This window comes from Hoplias malabaricus, chromosome 8 (assembly GCF_029633855.1).
Source record: "Hoplias malabaricus isolate fHopMal1 chromosome 8, fHopMal1.hap1, whole genome shotgun sequence".
Lineage (NCBI taxonomy): Eukaryota > Metazoa > Chordata > Actinopteri > Characiformes > Erythrinidae > Hoplias > Hoplias malabaricus.
In genome coordinates, this window is record NC_089807.1 from 10,833,364 (window position 1) to 10,854,127 (window position 20,764).

The 20,764-nt window shown below is 43.0% G+C and overlaps 1 protein-coding gene across 1 annotated transcript in view; it reads right to left on the minus strand.

Annotated features, from left to right (window-relative positions):
- si:dkey-192p21.6 (uncharacterized protein LOC565246 homolog) overlaps positions 1-20,764 on the minus strand; it is a 36,093-nt gene that overhangs the window by 10,319 nt on the left and 5,010 nt on the right. Inside the window, exons 5-11 of the mRNA XM_066679868.1 lie at positions 19,930-19,999; positions 18,525-18,591; positions 17,549-17,628; positions 6,821-6,897; positions 5,420-5,450; positions 4,779-4,939; positions 1,032-1,147 (exon numbers count right to left, since the gene is read on the minus strand). Of these exons, the coding sequence (XP_066535965.1) occupies positions 1,032-1,147; positions 4,779-4,939; positions 5,420-5,450; positions 6,821-6,897; positions 17,549-17,628; positions 18,525-18,591; positions 19,930-19,999 (602 nt within the window). The remainder of the gene's footprint in view (positions 1-1,031; positions 1,148-4,778; positions 4,940-5,419; positions 5,451-6,820; positions 6,898-17,548; positions 17,629-18,524; positions 18,592-19,929; positions 20,000-20,764) is intronic.

Below are 20,764 nucleotides of genomic sequence, written 5' to 3' on the forward strand. Positions count from 1 at the left end.
TGGACCAGCCACTTCCTAGCCAATGGCAATGGTCAAATCCACTCTTTTTTGATCTTTGAGCTTCAATTACAGCTCAGCTTGAACCACCATTCTTCAAATCACGAGGAAGACAATACTCAAAACTCTTCTCTATCGTAGCTCCAAGGTTACCAAGAAGTTACCAATTTGAATTTCTTTTTAAAAGTAACCTCAAGTGTGGGAAATTTGTTGATCATGTATAATTTAATCTACTCTTTCTTTACTGATTCGATCCCGTGTCAAAATATGATGGGTCCGCCTTCTGAGTCATGGTTCCACTAAAAGTTTCTTCCTCGTGCTCTGATGGCAATGCTCACTGAGGGCTAAAGCAAGGAGTTCTGTAAAACTACTTTGTGACACTAGCTGTAAAAAGTGATCCATAAAATAAACTCTTGAAATTGAGTTATTGAAATCTCGACTTGCACTGAATGTACTTTGGTACTCCACTTTATTTTGTATTTCTCCATCAGAATGGTCTCCTGTTTCTAGCAGTCACATATTTACACTGGTTAGGATATATTCTTTTAGTAAGAAAAACAAACTGCTTTTAGAATGGCTCTGGATATAAATGCTCTTAGTAGGGGTAATACAAATTTGGGCTCCTTTAAAAGCCTTTCTGAGATTCTTTCAATTGTTTTATAGAAACTCCATATGATGTAAAGATCTATGCCGATTAAACTTTTTCATATACCTCTGCATCCTATCCATACAGGAACATTTAAAAATTCTGTAGGCATGGAGAATAAAAACTTTCGGAAAACTTAACAGTGTTCCCTTACATTTTATTGCATTTGATTACAAAATAATGTTAAATATATTTAAACACATTAGAGAATAACTGAAGAAGTCAGTGAAGTACACACTTTCTCTTACTTTCAGCCATAAATAATTTGCTTGTTTGATCAAATGCTTGATTCATTAAAACACCCACAGAACCTCATCTGGAGTCTCAAATGACAGACAAGTAAAGCAATGAATAATGCTAAATTTCAGCGCCACAGAGGCTGGCCTACCTCCTTTTTTGGTGGGATCTCTCGGCAGGGAGAGAATGTCTGCATGAGCGACAGGGTAAAGTAGGTGAAAGCCAGACGCTGAAGCACTCCAGGTATCCGCAGCCAGGACCAGGATACTTCAAACATACATATTAACACACCAGCACAATTATATATACAAACAAATACATGTTATCACTTACTTCATGAGAAATGCTGAAGTCATGATATAAGAGACCTGGCAAATATGTCTAAAGTTCAAGCACAGACTAATATTTCAGCACTATTAAAAATAAACTGATATCTCCAATATTTTTTTACCCAAAAAAAAAAATTATTTGACCAAAAAAACTACAGTTGGCAAGCTGCATTTCAAGCTGAATGGATGAACATAAAAATCTTTGCTTAGAACAAATTATTTTTACATTAACATTTGTTCAAAGTGGGCGGCACGGTGGCGCAGCAGGTAGTGTCGCAGTCACACAGCTCCAGGGATCTGGGACCAGGGACCAGGGACCTGGTCTGTGAGGAGTTAGTGTGTTCTCCCCGTGTCCGTGTGGGTTTCCTCCGGGTGCTCTGGTTTCCTCCCACAGTCCAAAAACACATGTTGGTACGTGGATTGGCGACTCCAAAGTGTCCGTAGGTGTGAATGTGTGAGTGTGAGTGTGTTGCCCTGTGAAGGACTGGCGCCCCCTCCAGGGTGTATTCCCGCCTTGCGCCCAATGATTCCAGGTAGGCTCTGGACCCACCGCGACCCTGAACTGGATAAGGGTTACAGATAATGAATGATTTGTTCAAAGTTTTCTAGTCTGAAAATGACCATTTTGGAGATAATGATAATGTGCAATTATTTGTCATTGTACAACGAAATGTCTTCCGCATTTAACCCGTGTGTGGTAATGAACACACAAACCCACTAGTGCACTAGAGGCTGTGAACACACACCCAGAGTGGGTTCAGTGCCTTGCTCAAGCCATGGATGTTCCCGCCAGTCTTGGGGATTGAACAACTAACCTTCCGATAGCAAGCACAGTCCTCTAACCATTAGGCCACGGCTGCCCATAAGAAATAGCTTTGATCATGAGTTATTTTGCTTAGAATAATTTGTTACTGCTCTGAGTAAGTGCACTGCAGTGTGCTACGTCACGTACTGAGAAGGAAATCTCATCTATTTGATATTATTAATTGTTTGCTTGTATTGTATGCTAGCTAGACTTCAACTTGAGGTTTATGCTTTACCCAGAGAAGCCCTGGTTAATGATGCAGCAGAGTGTGAGGTGAAGAGTGTTTGTGTGTCAGTGAGTAGGTGTGATCTGCCAAGCAAAGGCTAATAATGCTTATCTGAGCCCTTAGGGCCCAGGGTTCTCAGGAACAGACACAGAGAAGAAGATTGATGATAATCTGCACATTAGTTAATTGAAAACCTCTTTGTGGCACATAGAGGAGGACCGTGTGAAACAATATAATTCCAATCATTGATCCAACAAATCAAATAAAAAGCGGAAACACTCCACCTCGCTGCAGAAAGACAGGAAGAGCTTTCAATGACTGATGGCGCCTGTCACTTAAAACATAGCCACGCTTTTCAGCGGAAATCCACTCTCCACTTTATCCTATCTTTCTGTATCAGAAGATCAAGAGCTTGATTAAGAGATCAATGTTACATTCAGCGTCGCTTTCCTCAGATGCATTTATGCAAATTCATTAGTCATGTCCAGCAGTTTTTCCGTAAATAAGAATAGACAGAATTACACAGATGATGCCTAATTCTGATATATTTTTTCATATATAGCCTGGATGCCATCAGGAAAGCACATCTCTGCTATTGACTATGCTCACTGTTAGCGGCTGGGAGATGTGTAACTGTCAGCAACTTGATGAATGCCCACTGGGCTGCTGATCTGTAATAATGCTTATGCTACCATTATTGCCTTTCCGTGAATCAAGCTCTTAGCTGTATCTGCCGGTGTGCTCTGTGACTGAGCTGGATCAGACTGGAAAACACTCCAATGGATCCAAAGCACCCGCACTATTATCATTCAGTTGTTTACTGAAGAAGTAGGACATTCCCTTTCAATTCCATCCAATTAAAAATATATATCACAGAAATAATACTAGTGGTTATTTTCAAAACATACCATATACTCTCCATTGATATCATTGTTTTTGTTATGTTACAGAGACCAAAACATATACATTCCCATATCTAATCTACAGTTCAGATCTGCCCAGTCCCACTAATGATAAGAATAATGTGATCCAAGGCACAATAAAGACAGTCAGTCAAAAAAGTGATATTTGTTTATCGCTTTCTTAAAGGCAAAAAAACTCTGACTGATAAAGAGCAGCTGGAAAATGGGCATGAATGAAATATAAAATATATGAATTATCACTGATTTAGGTACATAAACCAGTCTAAGCATCATATGAAAATTAAAGAGAAAACACTGCATCACAGAGCAAAGGCAGAAAGTGGTTCCAAGCAGTTACTCAGGTAAAAGTGTGTGATTTCTGCCATCTATGGTAAAAGCTATAACAATGTTACACGAAGCTCCATAAAGACACAGAGTCCAGCTGGCACTGTGAAACCCTATCGGTTGTAATTGAACATTAAAGCATGGGCTGTTTTTGCACTATGCACCTAAAGGTCCCTAGATATGATGATTGTTATTGGAAAGTATCACAGTATTTTGCTTAACCCAGTTACAGATGCATCTACACAGACAGCTGCATTAGTGTGGCTAATGCACGAGAAACTCCTCAGTCCTCATACTCTATGGAGTTTAGTAATTTTTTCCACATCAAACTGACTGCTGTTATAGCTTAATGTTGTCAGGTTTTCAGCACAATCACAATGCTTCTGTCGGACTCTAGTCTACAGATTTCAGCTCCATTTACTTTATTATTGACTCAGACTTGCAGATATAGTAGCCTTGGAATTGACTGATAGTTTTTTGATTTAATTGATCCTGGAGACCATCTGCAAATGAACTGTATTCCACCTCTTCCATATAATCAGAAAAATGGAAAGTAATAACATATGATTATGGCTTACAGTCAATGAAAATCCAAAAGTCATTATCTCAGAAAATGTAATAAACTCATCTTCAGATTCATTTAATCATCCACCCCTTCATTCATTCATTCATTCATTCATTCATTCATTCATTCATTCGTTCATCTTCTGTAGCTTCATTATTGTTTTCAGAATCACAGCATGTCCAGAGCCCATTTGGAATTACTGGGTATAAGGCAGGAAGCACCCTGGACAGGTTACTCGTTCATCACAGGGTAACACACTCATACATTCATTTAAACACTCACACGTGTGGGCAATATCACCCAGCCAATCCACTACCAGCATTTGTTTGTGGTAGGTGGGAGGAAACCAGAGCACCCATGCACATGCACATTCGAGGAGAACACACCAAACTCTGTGACCTGAGTTGGGGTTTGTATCTTTAATTATGGAACGCAATTGTCCCATCTTCCCATTGCACTTATATTAAAAGTTTCACACTTTCCATGCGCCATGTTTTGATTTTAGTCTTTTTATTTTATTATTCTTAATAAAAATGTATGTAATTCAAATTAAACATATACATCCTTCCCCTTGGAAAAGTGTACATATGTCCTTTAAAGTACACACTTTAAAAGTTATTGTTAACTTTTTGTTGGACCTTTGCGTGGACACTAAACAAAATGAACCTACACAGTACCTAACAAAAGCTATAATAAGTTTATAATAAACATTTATGTCTTACTCACATAAGCCATCTCTGGGGCTGTAATTTATGAAGCAAAAGCCAATGAGCATCAGCACCACTGTTCTCCAGGTCAGTTTGCGCAACAGCTGTAGTCTTGTCACACCTTTCCGCCTCATTGAGCTAAATGCCAGCATTACAGATGTTCCAATGATGAACACAAACCTGCCCAAAACAAAGACCTCTTATTTTGCATGGAAGCAGTTATAATGCATTATTATAAGTTAACAACTCTAGTAAAGTCAAGTATGTCATAGATTTGTATGTCAGAAAATTTACTGAAAATGTCACTGTTAATTAAAGCAAGGCTATAGAATTATTACTAATCTTGAGTGGCATCTACTGCCAGTGCATTTCTTCACTATTAATTTGCTTAATTTCAGTTATCACTGCATGGTGAACTGCTAGGTTCCCTGCATACAGAATCTGTCATGTATTTCTGTCTTTTTGACTTAATGTATCTGTGGAAAGGGAAGGATTAATGGGCTGAACACACAGTGTATGACAAGGTGAAAAAGGATCTGGAACTGAATCATTCTGAAGGGAGATTCAGTTGTTGGACCGTATTCTACCTCTTCCATATAATCAGAAAAATGGAAAGTAATAATTCTGCATCGATTTATTAAGTACTTGCTGGAAACTTACCAAGGCATCACCAGATCCGCTACGGTAAGGCCTGTGAAATGCAAAGAAACACACACACACACACACACACACACACACACACACACACACACATGCACATACACACAATAATATACAGTGATGTGTAAACAAAGCGAGCATCGAAGAGCAAACTGGGTGGATAATGCATGGCCAAGGCAACATATAGCAGTACTGTTATGAACATCATCAGAGCTTATTATAATCAAACAACAGCACTCATAGCTCTGCAATTCTGTTAATGATTAAACATGGCACACTTCTCAAAACAGTGTTATTATTGTTCGATTTTCAGACAGTGAATGATTTATATTTGTTCATACAGCCATGACAAAGGAGGCCTTGCAGTAATATGAAAATCCATCTGCTTTCTTCTATGATCAATACAGGGTTGCTGATGTGATGAAGAGGCTATTATGAGGCTTAAATTGAGTTCATCTGTGAATACTCCTGGAGATGCACTTTGTAATAGTCTCCATTAAAATTTAACATGCAGCCTTATCTGCCTTCTATGAGGATGATCAGTGATATTGATCTTTGGGACAAACCCTTAATTTGAGAGAAAAAAAAAAAACTTAAGTAATGTAGATAGCCTATGTCTCACTGATAAAGAAATTGCAATCAAAATAGTAGAAAAGAAGAAAAAGACGATGCTGCAGAAGAAGAAGAAGAATGAGACACTGGTGTGAAATAATTAAAATAACATTTTTCTGCAAAGACAAAGTTAAATATGGCATTTTTATGCCATATGCTCCACTTACATTTATTTGATTAGATTTATAAAAAAAATAATAAAAACAATATGGAAAAAAAAGCCGTATTCAGCACAAGCTATATTTGAGATCTGTTTTCTCAGTATGTTGCTGCAAAAACAGTAATTGTGCATTAAATGTGGAGATGTGTGCTCTCAGTTGAGGAAGTAAAGATATTTTCGCTGAGAAAATAAACAACATTTTAGTATCATTTTGCTATAGAAATAATAACAGCTTCAAATTGCCTGGGAATTCCCAACACGTACAGTCATTTCTACAGGTCATGAAAAACAGCCCAGTCTGAAACCTAAGCCAGAAATCAGGAGCCACATTCCCCCAGCAGCTCTGCAGCATCAATCTGCAGAGCCTTAAATGCGGAGCATCATCACTGAGCTCAGGGTGACCTCAAACTGCCCAAGAGGACGAACGGGCACTGCTTCAATAAAACCTGCCTCATATTACTCAAGGACTGGAATGAAACATTTTGTTTACAAGTGTCTAATAATGTGAAATATGACTTTGAATTAAATTTTTTGAAGGGCAAACAAATAACATAAGGCACCAATGCTGCAGAGACATGATCTGGAAGTAGCGTTCATCCACGAGTCTTGCATACACTAGAATACTTAACCATTCCAGGGTGCATGCTCAAAGAACCAGTAGCCTCCACCTCCATAGTTCACAAACACCATCACCATCAATGAGAAACTGCAACACAACCAAACAGACACCATGTTTGAAGTAGAGACGACACAATACCACTTTCTAACATAATCATACTGAAACACTGAGTATTGGGTCACATCAATAACAAGCGGATATTTAACTGAAGCACTATATTTTAGATGAAAGTCTAAAATGATCATGTTAAAAATACACAAACATTCAATTACCACAAAGGAAGAATTACACATTTAAATGCGAGGCCATGCTATTTCAGTCTAGATTTATTACATGACTGATTTGGACTTATTATTTGTTTACTGTTGATAGGAGCATTTTCTGTTAATATCAGCCCAATACAGATTTCAACTGATAATTGATCATTGAGAATGATGTATAACCAAGCACTAAACCAAACACAAAACACATCCCAGGTTAAGAGAAGATTCATTACAATGAAGAGTTTAACAAATCTCAACTACACAAAAGTGTTGTTCTCAGTTGTTAATCGAGGCTACAGCAAAAGACATCATCGTATTGCAGATCTGAAAGGTGGAGCTTATAGTTTATTTAAGTTGGAAAAAATGCATTGCAAGGTAATGCAATCTAAGCATTATGAATCACTCAGGAAATGAATGCTTGTCCTCTGAATCTCCTCACACAGAAGTGCTGACTAAAGCTCTCTACTGTAATTTATTATACACACGTAGCTTAGTGCGAGCTGCCCAAGCGGCAATGTGGTGACTGTGAAAAACTACATTGAGTTAGCTGCAAGTGCCTCGCTTCTTCTCCCCTGCTTCTTAAAGAAATGCATGTTTTGGTTATGCTACATCAGCAGTGACCGAGACGCATTAAATTCAGAATTATGACACCACCAATGATACCTCAATTGCAGAACCCTCATCATCCTGATTATGTTTCTGAGGTTTGCTCTTTCTTTCTGCAATCTGAACATCATGATTTGTTTAAGTACCAAAAACAAATCAAAGCCAGCCCATGGAACAGCCGCTCTGATAAAGCTTACTGTATCTATACTGGCCCTCCCTTGTTTTCCCTCATGAAATTCAATTAAGAGATCGGAATGGAGACCATTACTGCCCCTTTTAGGCCTAACCTGCTGATACAAGATTTTAATCACATGCCATCCTCTAAAGAGGACTATTAAAGCAAAGCACATCTCTCTCTCTCCCTCTTTCTCGCATTTGTCCTTTAACTCTCTCTCCCTATATCTCTCTCTCACACACACACAGCCACCCCCCACCCACCACCACCACCACCACACACACACACACACACACACTCACTCCCACACATTTTGTGACTCCATCCATTAGTATCCATAGTAACAAAGACAAAGGTTAAGTCATTTTCCAGATGAGACTTGTGCAGATTTTGGCAATATAGATGCTCGTCATCGCCAATCATTTTAATTAAAAGCCTCTTGGTGTCTGATGCAATATCTCTCTTTCCTGTGAAGAAAGCCATCTTTGAAAGATTAAACAATTAACAATGTCTGCCAGCATTTAATTAGTGCTTAAATCAATGCAATTGATCAGGAAGGTGGTGTTAGAAAACTAAATACTGGTTTGCATCTCAGAAATGACATGTTATTTACAGTATATGAAACCAGTATTTGGACGCATTTCAAAGTGAATATTGTGAATTATAGGGAAACCAAGTGATTTGATTCCGAGTCTAAATCATGAACTGTTTTGCAGACTTTCATCACAAGCGTATCGTTATTAAAGACTTTCCTGTAAGGCAGTGTACATGTGGCTACACAATACTTACAAAAACCCTCCATAACAACGAACGTACACCTAAAAACACACCTTAACATTAAAATGAAAGAAAAAAAAAAAACGCAGTTGTTAAGAACGAAAGCTTGGTGAAAGTTTAAGTAAGTTCATGGCAGTTGTCATGAAAGGCTAGTTTGGATGTCAAGTGCTGCAGTAATTTGGATTATTTTTATGAAGCAAACAAGTCAAGCATTCAGCATATTACTATAACAAAATGTATCACTCACTCAGTTTTTTAGAGAAAAATCAAATACAGTCTTCAAACTGAAAACAGCAAGAACTGCACAAAGGTTAAATACGAATCAAGCTTCAGCTTTCAACCTGTCAGTGCCCTCAGCTACAGGAGGTCAGGGCTAGTTACATAGATAAGTGTCTCCCACAGCGAGCGTCCTCTGGATGTCTGAATTCTGATAAAGTTATTGATTTCTTACACCAAAAGGTCAAAATGGTGATTTCTATTGTCTATGTATCCCTTTAGCTTTCACTAGTTGATGTTGCATTTGTGATATTGAAGTTGACATATAATGCTCCTTTAACAACATACTACACTTCCCTGGGGTCTTAATGAAATGTTTGTGACAAGATCTGGTCGAGATACCACAGGGATCCAGCATCACAGCACCAACCCAATGCAGTCTAAATGACCCTGTTCTGAACGACCAGTTCCAGCATTTTTTCCTTTAAATGATAATGAGCCAAACACAGCTCACCACAGTGAAAATGAAGCACATCATTTCTTGTTTTAGCCATTTTAGCTCAGTTCTCTTACTTCTCTGAACTAATTTTCACCTTTATTTCTCTGCTCATGCTGCCTCTATTTTATACAGTCAAACCCCATCTTTTTGTTCTCACATGAAAGAAGGTCTGCTGCAGCAATGGAAGATACTCAGAGGTAATATGATTCTAATGAGTACCCCTTATTATGCCCGAAGGGAAATAAAATCAGAAAATTTAGTTTTATGCCATGTTTTCTGACCACAATGTGTGTGGTGTCAGGGACTCGCTGGGCGGACTGACGGAGGTGGACGCACTAGCTAAAACACAGTACTTTATTAACTAAACAAAACAAAGAGACTTTAACAGAAAGATAACAAAGGGAGCGAACAGAGACAGACGGGGAGGTAAGCAGACTAAACTTAAATACAAAGAACTAGACAGACTAAACCTAAAACGGAGAACTAAAGCAAACATGAAAGACAGACAGACTAAAGACCTTGACAGGGATACTAAACAGAGAGCTGAAGATAAACCTAAACACAGAGCTAAATATGAAACTTAACACAGAGGGATAGAGAAAACGCTGGTTACGTATGTAACCGTGGTTACGTGAATAGTGGATGACCGCCAGGGCGGTGCCAAAAGTGGATGTATCCCTGCCGTGCCACGGCCAACCGAGAGCGTATGCCAACGAAGTCACTCACGTGACACAGCGTGAGAATCCCACGCAGTATATAACTGCTCGGATCACGCTGTACTGCCTCAGGGACCTGGATCTTCTCGCCTCTCCGAGTGACCAGGAACCCTGGCGGTCATCCACTATTCACATAACCACGGTTACATACGTAACCAGCGTTATGTTTCATATCTCCTGACCGCCAGGGCGGTGCCGAAAGTGGATGACGTGTATCAACGATGTCACGAGGAGGATTATTGACAGTCTGCGGCCCGGGATAGAACTGCTGTAGACAGCCCCTCCGCAGCTGCGATGTTCACACTATAAAATCGGGAGAAGGTGCACGGTGTGGACCACGTAGCCGCCGTGCATATCTCCTGCAAGGAAACACCTCGGAGTGCAGCCCAGGAAGTTGCAACACCCCGGACAGAATGGCCCGTGATATGGTAAGGCATCTGGAGGCTTGCAGCCTCATAAGCCCCTCGAATAACGTCCACAAGCCAATGGGACAGTCGTTGTTTAGACAGTGCCATCCCCAGCTTGGCGGCAGAGAAGCAAACAAACAGCTGATCGGTCTTCCTTACATTAGCCGTAGCGGTTACATAGGCCCTAAGGGCACGCACAGGGCAAAGTAAGGACCGCCTTGCATCAGAATGGTCTGTGTAGGCGGGAAGGTCGATGGCCTGATTCACAAAGGCAGGTTCCAAAACCTTAGGCAAGAAGGCAGTGTTCAGCCTCAACCTGACGCTAGAATCATTTATGCCCCACTGCAGGCATAAGGGGCTGATGGACATAGCATGGAGCTCACACCTCCGCTTAACTGTGCAAACGGCTAGTAAAAAAGTGGTCTTCAGGGAGATCCACTTGAGGCTCGCCTGTTCCAATGGCTCAAAAGGTGCCTGACAAAGGCTGTCTAGCACCAGTGAAAGGTTCCAAGGTGGAGACCGAAGTGTACGAGGCGGGACCAGTCGTCTCGCCCCCTTCAAGAAGGACGTAATCAACTCCTGAGAACCCAATGAAACACCATCAGACAGCACCAAGTGGTGCGACAGGGCGGCCACGTACACCTTAAGTGTAGAGGGAGACTTCCCTTCATTCAGTTGTGACTGCAAGAAGGACAGAACTGTCTGTAGCGTGCATGAATGTGGGTCCAAACCTTGGCCAGCGCACCAGACCTCAAAAAACTTCCATCTGCCCTTGTAAAGGGCACGAGTAGAGGGGGCCCTAGAATTATCAATAGTGTGTTGCACCTGGGGAAAACACAACTCTAGCCCAGTGGGGGGCCTAAGGGCCACAGCCACAGTCGAAGCCGTTCTGGCTGGGGGTGCCACACCTGTCCTCTCAGTTGTGAGAGCAGATCTGTACGACTCGGTAGCTCCCATGGTGTACCTTGAACCAGGGAAAGCAGAAGAGGAAACCATGGCTGGTATGGCCATTGAGGTGCCACCAAGAGAACCCGATGGTTTTCCCAGCGTACTCTGTCCAAGAGAGCTGGAAGTAGTGGAAAGGGAGGAAAGGCATAGAGTAGTGCCCTCGGCCAGTTGTGGGCTAGGGCATCCTCGCCCAGTGGGCTGTCTTGCGGCTCTTCCGAAAACCACAGGGGGCAATGCGTGGTGTCCCGTGAGGCGAAGAGATCCACCTGAGCTTTCCCGAACAACTTCCACACTGACTGAATCACCTCGGGATGCAGTCTCCACCGTCCTGAGTGTATGGTGTGGCGGGAGAGGGTGTCCGCTACGTTGTTGGAGGAGCCAGCCACATGTGCTGCTCTGAGAGACAGGAATCTTGGGTAAGCCCATGTCCACAGACCCTGGGCAATGCTCAGGAGCTCGCGGGATCTCGTTCCGCCAAAGTGATTCACATAATACACCGCTGACATGTTGTCTGAGCGTACCAAGACATGCCTCCCCTGGAGAATGGGAAGAAAATGTCTCAGAGCAAGCCATATTGCCCGCAGTTCCAGCGTGTTGATGTGGCTCTGGGCCTGCCGGTCGGACCAGAGTCCCTGAACTGCCCTGTGATGACATACTGCCCCCCAGCCAGTGGGGGACGCGTCTGTGGTAATCACTTCCCTGCGGGAGGGGATGCACCCCAGCCTGACACCTGACTGGAGGAAGGTGACTGAGGTCCATATGTTCAGGGCAGAAACACATTCTCCTGAAATGTGGACAAGAAAATGCCTGTGACGCACTGCGTCCAGCCTTAAGCTGGTGATCCACATCTGGAAGGGTCGGATGTGGAGCCTCCCCAGTGCCACCACCTGTGAGGCTGCGGTAAGCAGTCCCTGTAGCCGCAAGAGATCCAAAAACCGGACCTTGCGTCCTAGTTTCAAGCGGCGGATGGCGCAGAGTATGGCTCGAGCACGAGCCCAAGGGAGGGACGCTCTCATAAGGTGTGAGTCCAGCACCATTCCCAGAAAGGTGATGGTTTGGGTCGGAGTGAGCACGCACTTGCCCCAATTTACAGTGAACCCCAGTGCCTGTATGTGCTGCAGCAACTGGAGTGTGTCCTTGTGCGCACGCTGTTCTGTCGGGGCGCACACGAGCCAATCGTTGAGGTAAGGCAGAATTTTCAGTCCCTCTGCCATAAGTGGGGACAGTGCGGCACGTACGCACCTTGTGAAAACCCTGGGAGCCAGGGAGAGGCCGAATGGTAAGACACGAAATTGGTACACCTTCTGATTGAAGGCAAACCGGAGGAAGCACCTGTGCTCCGGAGCAATGGGAACATGAAAGTAGGCGTCTGCAAGGTCGACAAGTGTGAACCATTCTGCCTTGTCGATCATACGAAGGGTGACCGCTGTGTGCAACATCCGGAACGGTAGAACCTTTAAATAGGCATTTAGCCGCCGGAGGTCTAAAATGGGTCTGAGCCCACCATCCTTTTTGGGAACTACAAAGTAAACAGAGTAAAAACCCTCTGTCTGAATATGAGGGGCCACTAACTCTATGGCTCCCTTGTCCAGGAGAACTCGAACTTCCTGGGAGAGCCTTGCTGCCTGGTGTGGGTCTTGAACTCTGGTAAACAGTGGGCGAGAACTTAGGGGTGGCCGGCGGCGAAACTGCAGCCTGTAACCCCTCGACATGGTCCTGAGGACCCATGGATCTGAGACCGTCCTGTCCCAATAAGCTTGATGGAAAGCAGGGAGGGGTCCAGTCACCGGCCGGGATGTGTCAGCGACGATCTGCTGTAGTACCGTGGGGTACATGCCGTCTAGGGGGCCGTGCATGCCGCCTAGGGGCCGGCACAGGAACCGTGGAATCGCCTGGGCGGACCTGGGGAGCTGGAGTGCTAATCCGCCGTCCTCGGTCATGACTCCGCACTCTGTGCGGTGGGCGACGAAAGCTCTGTGATTGTCCCACGCCATGAAGTTTCCGTGCTTCTGTGAGGGAGGAGCGGCGCTCCAGGGCTTCCTTGGCTGCAGGGCCAAAGAGATAACCAGGAGCCAGGGGTACTGATCGTAGTGTGGCACGGCACGGCTCGGGCAGCGAGGACTGGGCCAGCCACACTTGACGACGAGCATGTAGACTAGTGGCCACAAGCCGTCCAGTATCATGGGTCATATAGCCAGCTGTTAAAAGAGCCAGATTCAGCAATTCTTCTGGAGCGGTGGGGTCCTCTGCGGTAGCAGGAGGGTTCTGAAGGGCTATGAGCAGGATGCATAGCGTGTTGAGCAGCCTACCCAGCCGTGTCGCTGAATTATGCAGTTTAACAACCATTTCGTCCGTGCGTCTGCATTCCACACTGGGGCAGCGGGGCTCCTGACGAAGAGCCTCATCTGGTGAAACCACTGTTGAGGCTACACAGGGGTCGATAGGCGGCATGTTCGCTAAACCGTATTCAGCCGCTCCAGACATGGAAGATAGCATGCGAGCCGTATCTGTCGGACGACATGCTCTCTCACTACGAAAGGCGGCAGAGAATTCCGTCACAAAATCCTGACATGGGGGTACTGCAAGTCCGTCTGCCTCCAAGCGCTTAAACAGAGCGTTAGAGCGCAAGCATTCTGCCGCTGGGGTATCTAGGCCCAGCCTGGCCAGGGCTAGTTTCAATGTCTTTTCCACCGAAGACCTGCGTGAAGACGCCGCAGGGGTTTCTCCATCCTCTCTAGCTCCACTCGAAGAGAAAGAGTGAGGCGGCAGTGGGGAGCTCGGGTTTAGAGTAAGGGCCTCAGTCTCACGACCACTAGGTGGCATGGTCGGGAACCCCATGTCCGATGCAACCGTGGAAAGAATATCTAAGTCCGGCTCCGGAGGCAGCAACCCAGAGTCCTGAGAATCCACAGAGGCTTCTTCCGACTGCCTCTGATTCTGGCTGCCCATAGCTAAAACCAAGCTCTTCAGCTGGTTCAGCTCGGAAAAAACAGTGTCCATCCTGTCAGATAGAGCCCCATAAGACTTTTTCCGACGCGGCTCTTCCGCGAGGCGCGGGGCGCTTCTTTTGGCTCGTGTTTTAGGTGCAGCCGCAGGTAGAGCGGCCGTGTTCCGTGCCTCAAAGCCCGCCAGGCGTTCCTGGCGAATGGCCAAGGGCATCACCGCGCAATCAATGCACGGGTCCGTAAGTGCCTCGCGCAGGTGGTCCAGGCCCAGACACGACGGGCACAGTCGGTGTCCATCGTTGTGCTCCAAAATGGAGGGGCAGTGAATACAGCTAATCTGAGATAGCATTGCCAAGGAAAAAAAACCTCTGCGTCACAAAAGCCGTTCCTTACCGGCGTATACTGCGTGGCCTCAGTGGATTCGGTGTACCGAACACTGAGGAGCAGAAAGGAAAAACGCGTCGATGCCTAGCGCTGTAGCCCTCGGTGTACCGCGGCTTGTGCGTCTAAAGGCTGGAGAAAAGTACTCACCCGTTAGGTTCGCGGTGATTCGTACTGCGTATAGGCTCGTACCTAAGCACTGGTGTACCAGGCTATGTACGGCGGTCGGCTGACGTATCCCTCGAAGAGACGTGAAGAGAAGAAAAAATAAACAGCTCTAGAGGTCGGGAAAAATTCCGAAGCTCAAGGCGAGCTGCGCTCAATCGGCTTCCAAGGCGAGAAGAGAAGGAGGCAGTACAGCGTGATCCGAGCAGCTATATACTGCGTGGGATTCTCACGCTGTGTCACGTGAGTGACTTCGTTGGCATACGCTCTCGGTTGGCCGTGGCACGGCAGGGATACATCCACTTTTGGCACCGCCCTGGCGGTCAGGAGATATGAAACATAACACAACAGACAGACTTAATAACTCGACACAGGAGATGACTGAGACAGACAAACCAGACTGTGTAACACGACAGGGCAATACAGGAAAAAAGACCAACATGACTTAGGGAGTGAAACAACAAATGACCGATAACAGGAAGTAACACACAGGAGCTTAAATACTACATACAAACGAGACACACCTGAGACAGATAACGAGGACAGCGGACAAGGAGGCAGAACAAAGGCGGGACATGGGCGGAGACAAGGACAACAACAGACAGAGCCATGTGCAGAGAGAGCACATGGCGAGGAAAACAGGCATGACAAGACGAGGGCGTGACATGTGGATTTAAATGTGTGTGGATTGTTTTGCAGTATTACCATGAAAAGGAATTTGTACTGTACTAAGTACTGCTAAGGTTCTTTTTGTAAAATTAAGATTCTAACAAGCTACACAGTTATATTGTGCTATATATCATGTCAGTGGCATCTAGTAAATTCACTCTAGTGATTCTCTGCCAGGATGACAGTTGCTTATGTCTTTAGCAAAAAATAAAAAATAAAAAATACAAACAAAAAAAAAAATCTTTGAAGTGATTGCAAAAGGCAGACAATATTTCATTCAGTCTGTGAGGCTGGAGTGGTCCAGACACTCTAGACACACTATTACTATTTTGAAATTGAGACCATGGCCAGACATATTTCACTCTTTGTGCTTGTAGACATCACCTTACCTCATCTTTGAACAAATTACAGATATGACTTCCAAAAATGGGTTTTTCAAAAGGACTGTTTTATGAAGACTGTCTCAGAAAAAGTCCTGGAGCATTTACCAGGTACCTGTTTCAGCATTTCTCTCACTCCAGCCTGACAAGTTACACTATCTGGCAAAAAGTCAGGAGACATTTGCTTGCTCATGGTTTCTTCTGAAATCAAATGGGATTAATAAAAGCTTCCCTGCCTTTTGCTGCAGAAACTCTTCTAGGGAGATTTCACACTAGATATTAGAAGTGTGCTATGGGAATTCAATTGCAGTCAGCTACATAAACATGAGTGAGGTCAGGTACTGATGTGAAACGATTAGCTTTGAATCACAAATAACACTCCAGCTCATTCCATTTCCATCATCCCAGAGAATGTGGTTCTACTGCCCTAATGCCTATTAGTGTGGGGGGGTTATAGTCCATTTCCTTCTATCCCATACTTAAAATAGAGTATCAGCTTTTTAATAATGGGAATTTAGCATTAGTTTGGACAAAAGATTGCACTCAACAGTTCAGGTATACGTTCACGTGCATTTAGACCAATATGTGTAAGTAGTTATTTAAATTTCATAGAAAAAGGGGTCTTAAAAAAAGGGGGGGTTTAATAAATGCCCCATTGGGCAGACTGACCAAGCCAGTGAACTCAGGTCAGTGGTGCTGATGCAACAGTATAAGCACGAGTACTTGCTCATGTGTCCCAGGACAAGTGGAAGGAGCCCTTTGGAGACAAAGACAGAGTCTCAAATCACATGGGTAAAACCATTAGGCTAAATAAGGAAATGGGCCATTGGGTTTCAGAGAGCAAAAGCAGGTGTAGACGGATAAAACATCTGGTTTTGTGAGTACTCTACTTTATAAGGAATATCATGGCAAAAGTTACCGGAACATTTAACAGCAAATGACTGAAGGGGAAAAAAAATTCACAAAGTGGCCTGCAAACTGAAGGCTAGATCTAAAAGTTACAGCAGCTTGAAATATGATTTAAATTTGGTTACCTGCTTTGTTATTGCCGGTGAAATAGATTACCCTTTATGAATGCATGGTAATATCTGCCAACAAGGCACATGAGATTCCTTTAATCCAAACTCCTGACCTGAGAAGTCATATCCTCTTCAGCTCTAAACTCACAGCCTGTTGAATATGTGCTGATATGTCGCCCGTGTTATTGCTTCAATTTTTTGGGCCAAGTAAGGAGGTCAAAACTACAGCAGTTTCCTGTTTCGAGATAACAGCACTTTGTGTCTGCCCTGCAGCCACCATTAAGTCCTGCTGGGCCTCCAGATTAAATCACATCACTCCTGACCAAAAGCAATCCACTGTTCCTCAGCATAGACGCAAAAGATTACAAATGAGGCCTAGAGCAACTGCCAGATCACAATGGCGCAAGTGAGCAAGTGTCCAGACTATGACCCCTCCACTCTCTACAGTTGCACAATGCATTCTCTGAGCAAACAGTGCGTAGGCCAAAAAAAATTAAGGAGCTACATGCATATACTGAGAGTTCTTCATTAAGAAAATAATCCCCAAGGATTCTCACAAAAATGAAACATACCCTCGGAACGTGTCTAATGATTTAAGACGAGATGATTTCGGTTGGTGTTGGTCCACACAGGTCTCACCCACTGCCTCCTCCTGCACAAACCAAAAAACATTCAAGTGTATACTTCATAAATGACTTCATGTATCTTTAGTCTTTGTTAAACAATGTACTGAAGGTTAAAACTTTTAAACTTCTCCATAAAAACCTTCTATATTTATGTATGTTGTTGCTGAGAGAGAAGAGCGAGGCCAGTTGTGCTCTTGTGGGCATCCAGCCTCAGATGGCTGAAGCATCATTGGGAATCTGACTCATTTTTGCCCTATGCCAGGGCTAACGGCTTCAGCGCTCGAGAGTTGAGAATACATTTATATCAGAAGTTAAATTGCTTCAAAAATTTAGTGGAAGTTTATGTAAAAAAAGTCTATGGCATGTTTGAATAATGGTAAATGCTCCTTCCACTGTAACATTTTCACACAACAAATATGCAGCTAGTGTCTTCAAATTATGTCAAAAAAAAGATATTTCATTCCATCAGCAGCAGTTTAACATGTGATGATGTATATTACTCTACAAGTTGCACTCTGTACTGTTGAATATATTTACAATACTGGAAATTGAGAGGTTAGATGTAAATGCTGCAATGTCCTACTTAAATCCCTGTGTACTGGCTGAATACATTTGAGGAGTATGAAGAGTTTCTCTCATTTCCCAGGAAAGAGGTTGTCATTTCCCATATGGCCTTGTGTTGGCAGAGAGATCCATCACACAGGAATTAGCACAAACCTCTTCCTGCTCTGGCTCCTTCTAACCCTAACTGTAGTGCTACAGACCAGCCTAATCAAACTAGGAATTTTAGACCAAGCAAATCAAACTAGAACTCATTTCAGGGTGAGCAGACAAAATCATTAAAGCAAGCAAACAAACAAAAGCACTCTTTAAATGTTTTCCAAACACAACTAGTTCATGTTTTATCTTTGAAATAACTTACCCTTTCCATTGAGTATCGAGACTCATTGCAGCAAATAAGCTTCCTGAGTTTGGACGTACAGCTACATCTGTAAGGAATCAATTAAATTTGTTTTTACAACCAAACAATACAAAAGGAAATATGTATTATCACTGTCAGGAATGCACCAACATGAGTATCCTAGTCTGATATATGGATTTTCAAGTACATCTCCTGATTACACAGATGCCAATGCAAAGACTTTTATGAAATGTTGGGTTATGAAATGAGAGGCAAAATACTGGTTTGTAGATGACAGAAAATGAAGTAAAATAAAACAAAAAAACATTCATCACAATAAATCAGTATTATTGAGCATTCTACTGTTCCACTTATCATCAAAAATGTTTTCAAAAATATATTTCAAATGGAAAATGCTCGTCCATATGGATGTGATTCTGACATCATCTCTAATTATTCTTTATAACTGGGCCAATATTTTATTATTGATGCGTTACTTTAGCAGACGCAGTTACTTTTCCATCCAATGAGTATTCACATCACACACTCATGTTCAGAGAGTTAATGTTTGCATGAATAATTAAATAAAACCATTACAAGGTAATAAAGTCATGATTCTAACTCTGTTCAATGTTATCAAGCAGTTACTGTGCATGAGCAGTATAAGAGCCTGATGATTTTAATTAACAGAAATTGTGCTGATTAATCAAATACTGAACTTCTGTGACTGAAGTTATCCTGGTGGTCCCATCCTCAGTAACCTAAGCAGTTTTATTACAAACATTTAAAAAAAATCATTGACCTTTTAGTTGACTTTAATTTCATTTATTTCACAATGAAAAGAGTGGTTGTTATAGAGGGTCTACTGCAGAAGCCACTTCCACACGGGCTATTGAAATGTAGTTGAAATTGAAATTTCTCTCCTGGAAACAAATCCTTGTCTGGTGTGGTAGGCAGTGGTTGGTATAGTGTAGGACAGTTTGTGTTGGTCTTCCTCTAGTCCTTCAAACGTGGACTCAGGATGCTGCCCACAGGACACTGCTGACTGTATATATTTGCTTGGTGGACTGTGACATTGAGGGGTTTAAAAACTCCAGCAGCACTGCTGTGTCTGATCCACTCGTACCAGCATAACACACAATAACACAACACCACAATCTCAGTGTCAGTGCAGCGTTGAGAATCATCCACCACCTGAATCATACCTGCTCTGTGGTGGTCCTGTGGGGGGCCTGTCCATTGAAGAACAGGATGAAAGGGGGCAAACAATGTATACAGAGCGACAGACTCCAGTCTGTAATTATAGAACTACAAAGTGCTCCTGTTGACAGTGGAGCTGATAGAGTGGACAATGAGTGTAGAGCAAGGAGGTTATAAAACACCAAATGTACGAAGAGTGAGCAGAAAATAGAAAGAACATCATTACCTGGAGAGAAACGGCACACTGACCCATAGAACAGCAAGAAGTGCCAGAACAAGGGCAGCTACCAGAAGAGCTAGTAGAGGGAATAACAGCAAAATTAATTGTGCATTTATCTGTCACTGTACAACATTAAAACAAAATTTGTCTTCTGCATTTAACCTATCCGTGGCAATGAAAACAGGCATACACACACACACACACACAACACACCCTGAGCAGCAGGCAGCTATCCCCAGCCCCTAGGGAGCAGTTGGGGCCGAGGTCCCTTGCTCAACGGCATGTCAGCAGTGAATTGATGAAAGAGGTAATATATAAATAATGTAATATCTGTATATAATATCAGCAATATCAGAAATTAATGTCACAGGAAATTTCTGTTTGCTCATACATCAGAAAAATGTCATACCTTTTTATGATTTTAGACTTTTGAGAAGCTGTGCTTTGTAAAGAATAACAGCTGATGCCAATTATGGCATCTGCGTTTTAGTAGTTGTACCCCCTGGCTGCAGGTACACAACAGCAACATTTCTTGTTCATTACCATACATAAATGCTGGAGAACAGAGCTGTTTTAGCTGGGATTTCAAAAGCATGTGTTCTGCAGTCAGTCCTATAGCACTAGTGTAGACAGGCTGAGTACACGTTTGGCAACATTTTTGTTCTTATCCCAGACCACTAAGACACATGAACGCTAATTTACTGCTAACCTATTTTCCAGATACAGATGGTTTGTTTTCACACTGTCTTTAATTTTTCCAACTTGTCTTCATAAATAAATCTTATAGAATATATTTTACACTCTATAACCTTTTTACCATTTTCTTAGCTTCATTTTGTCT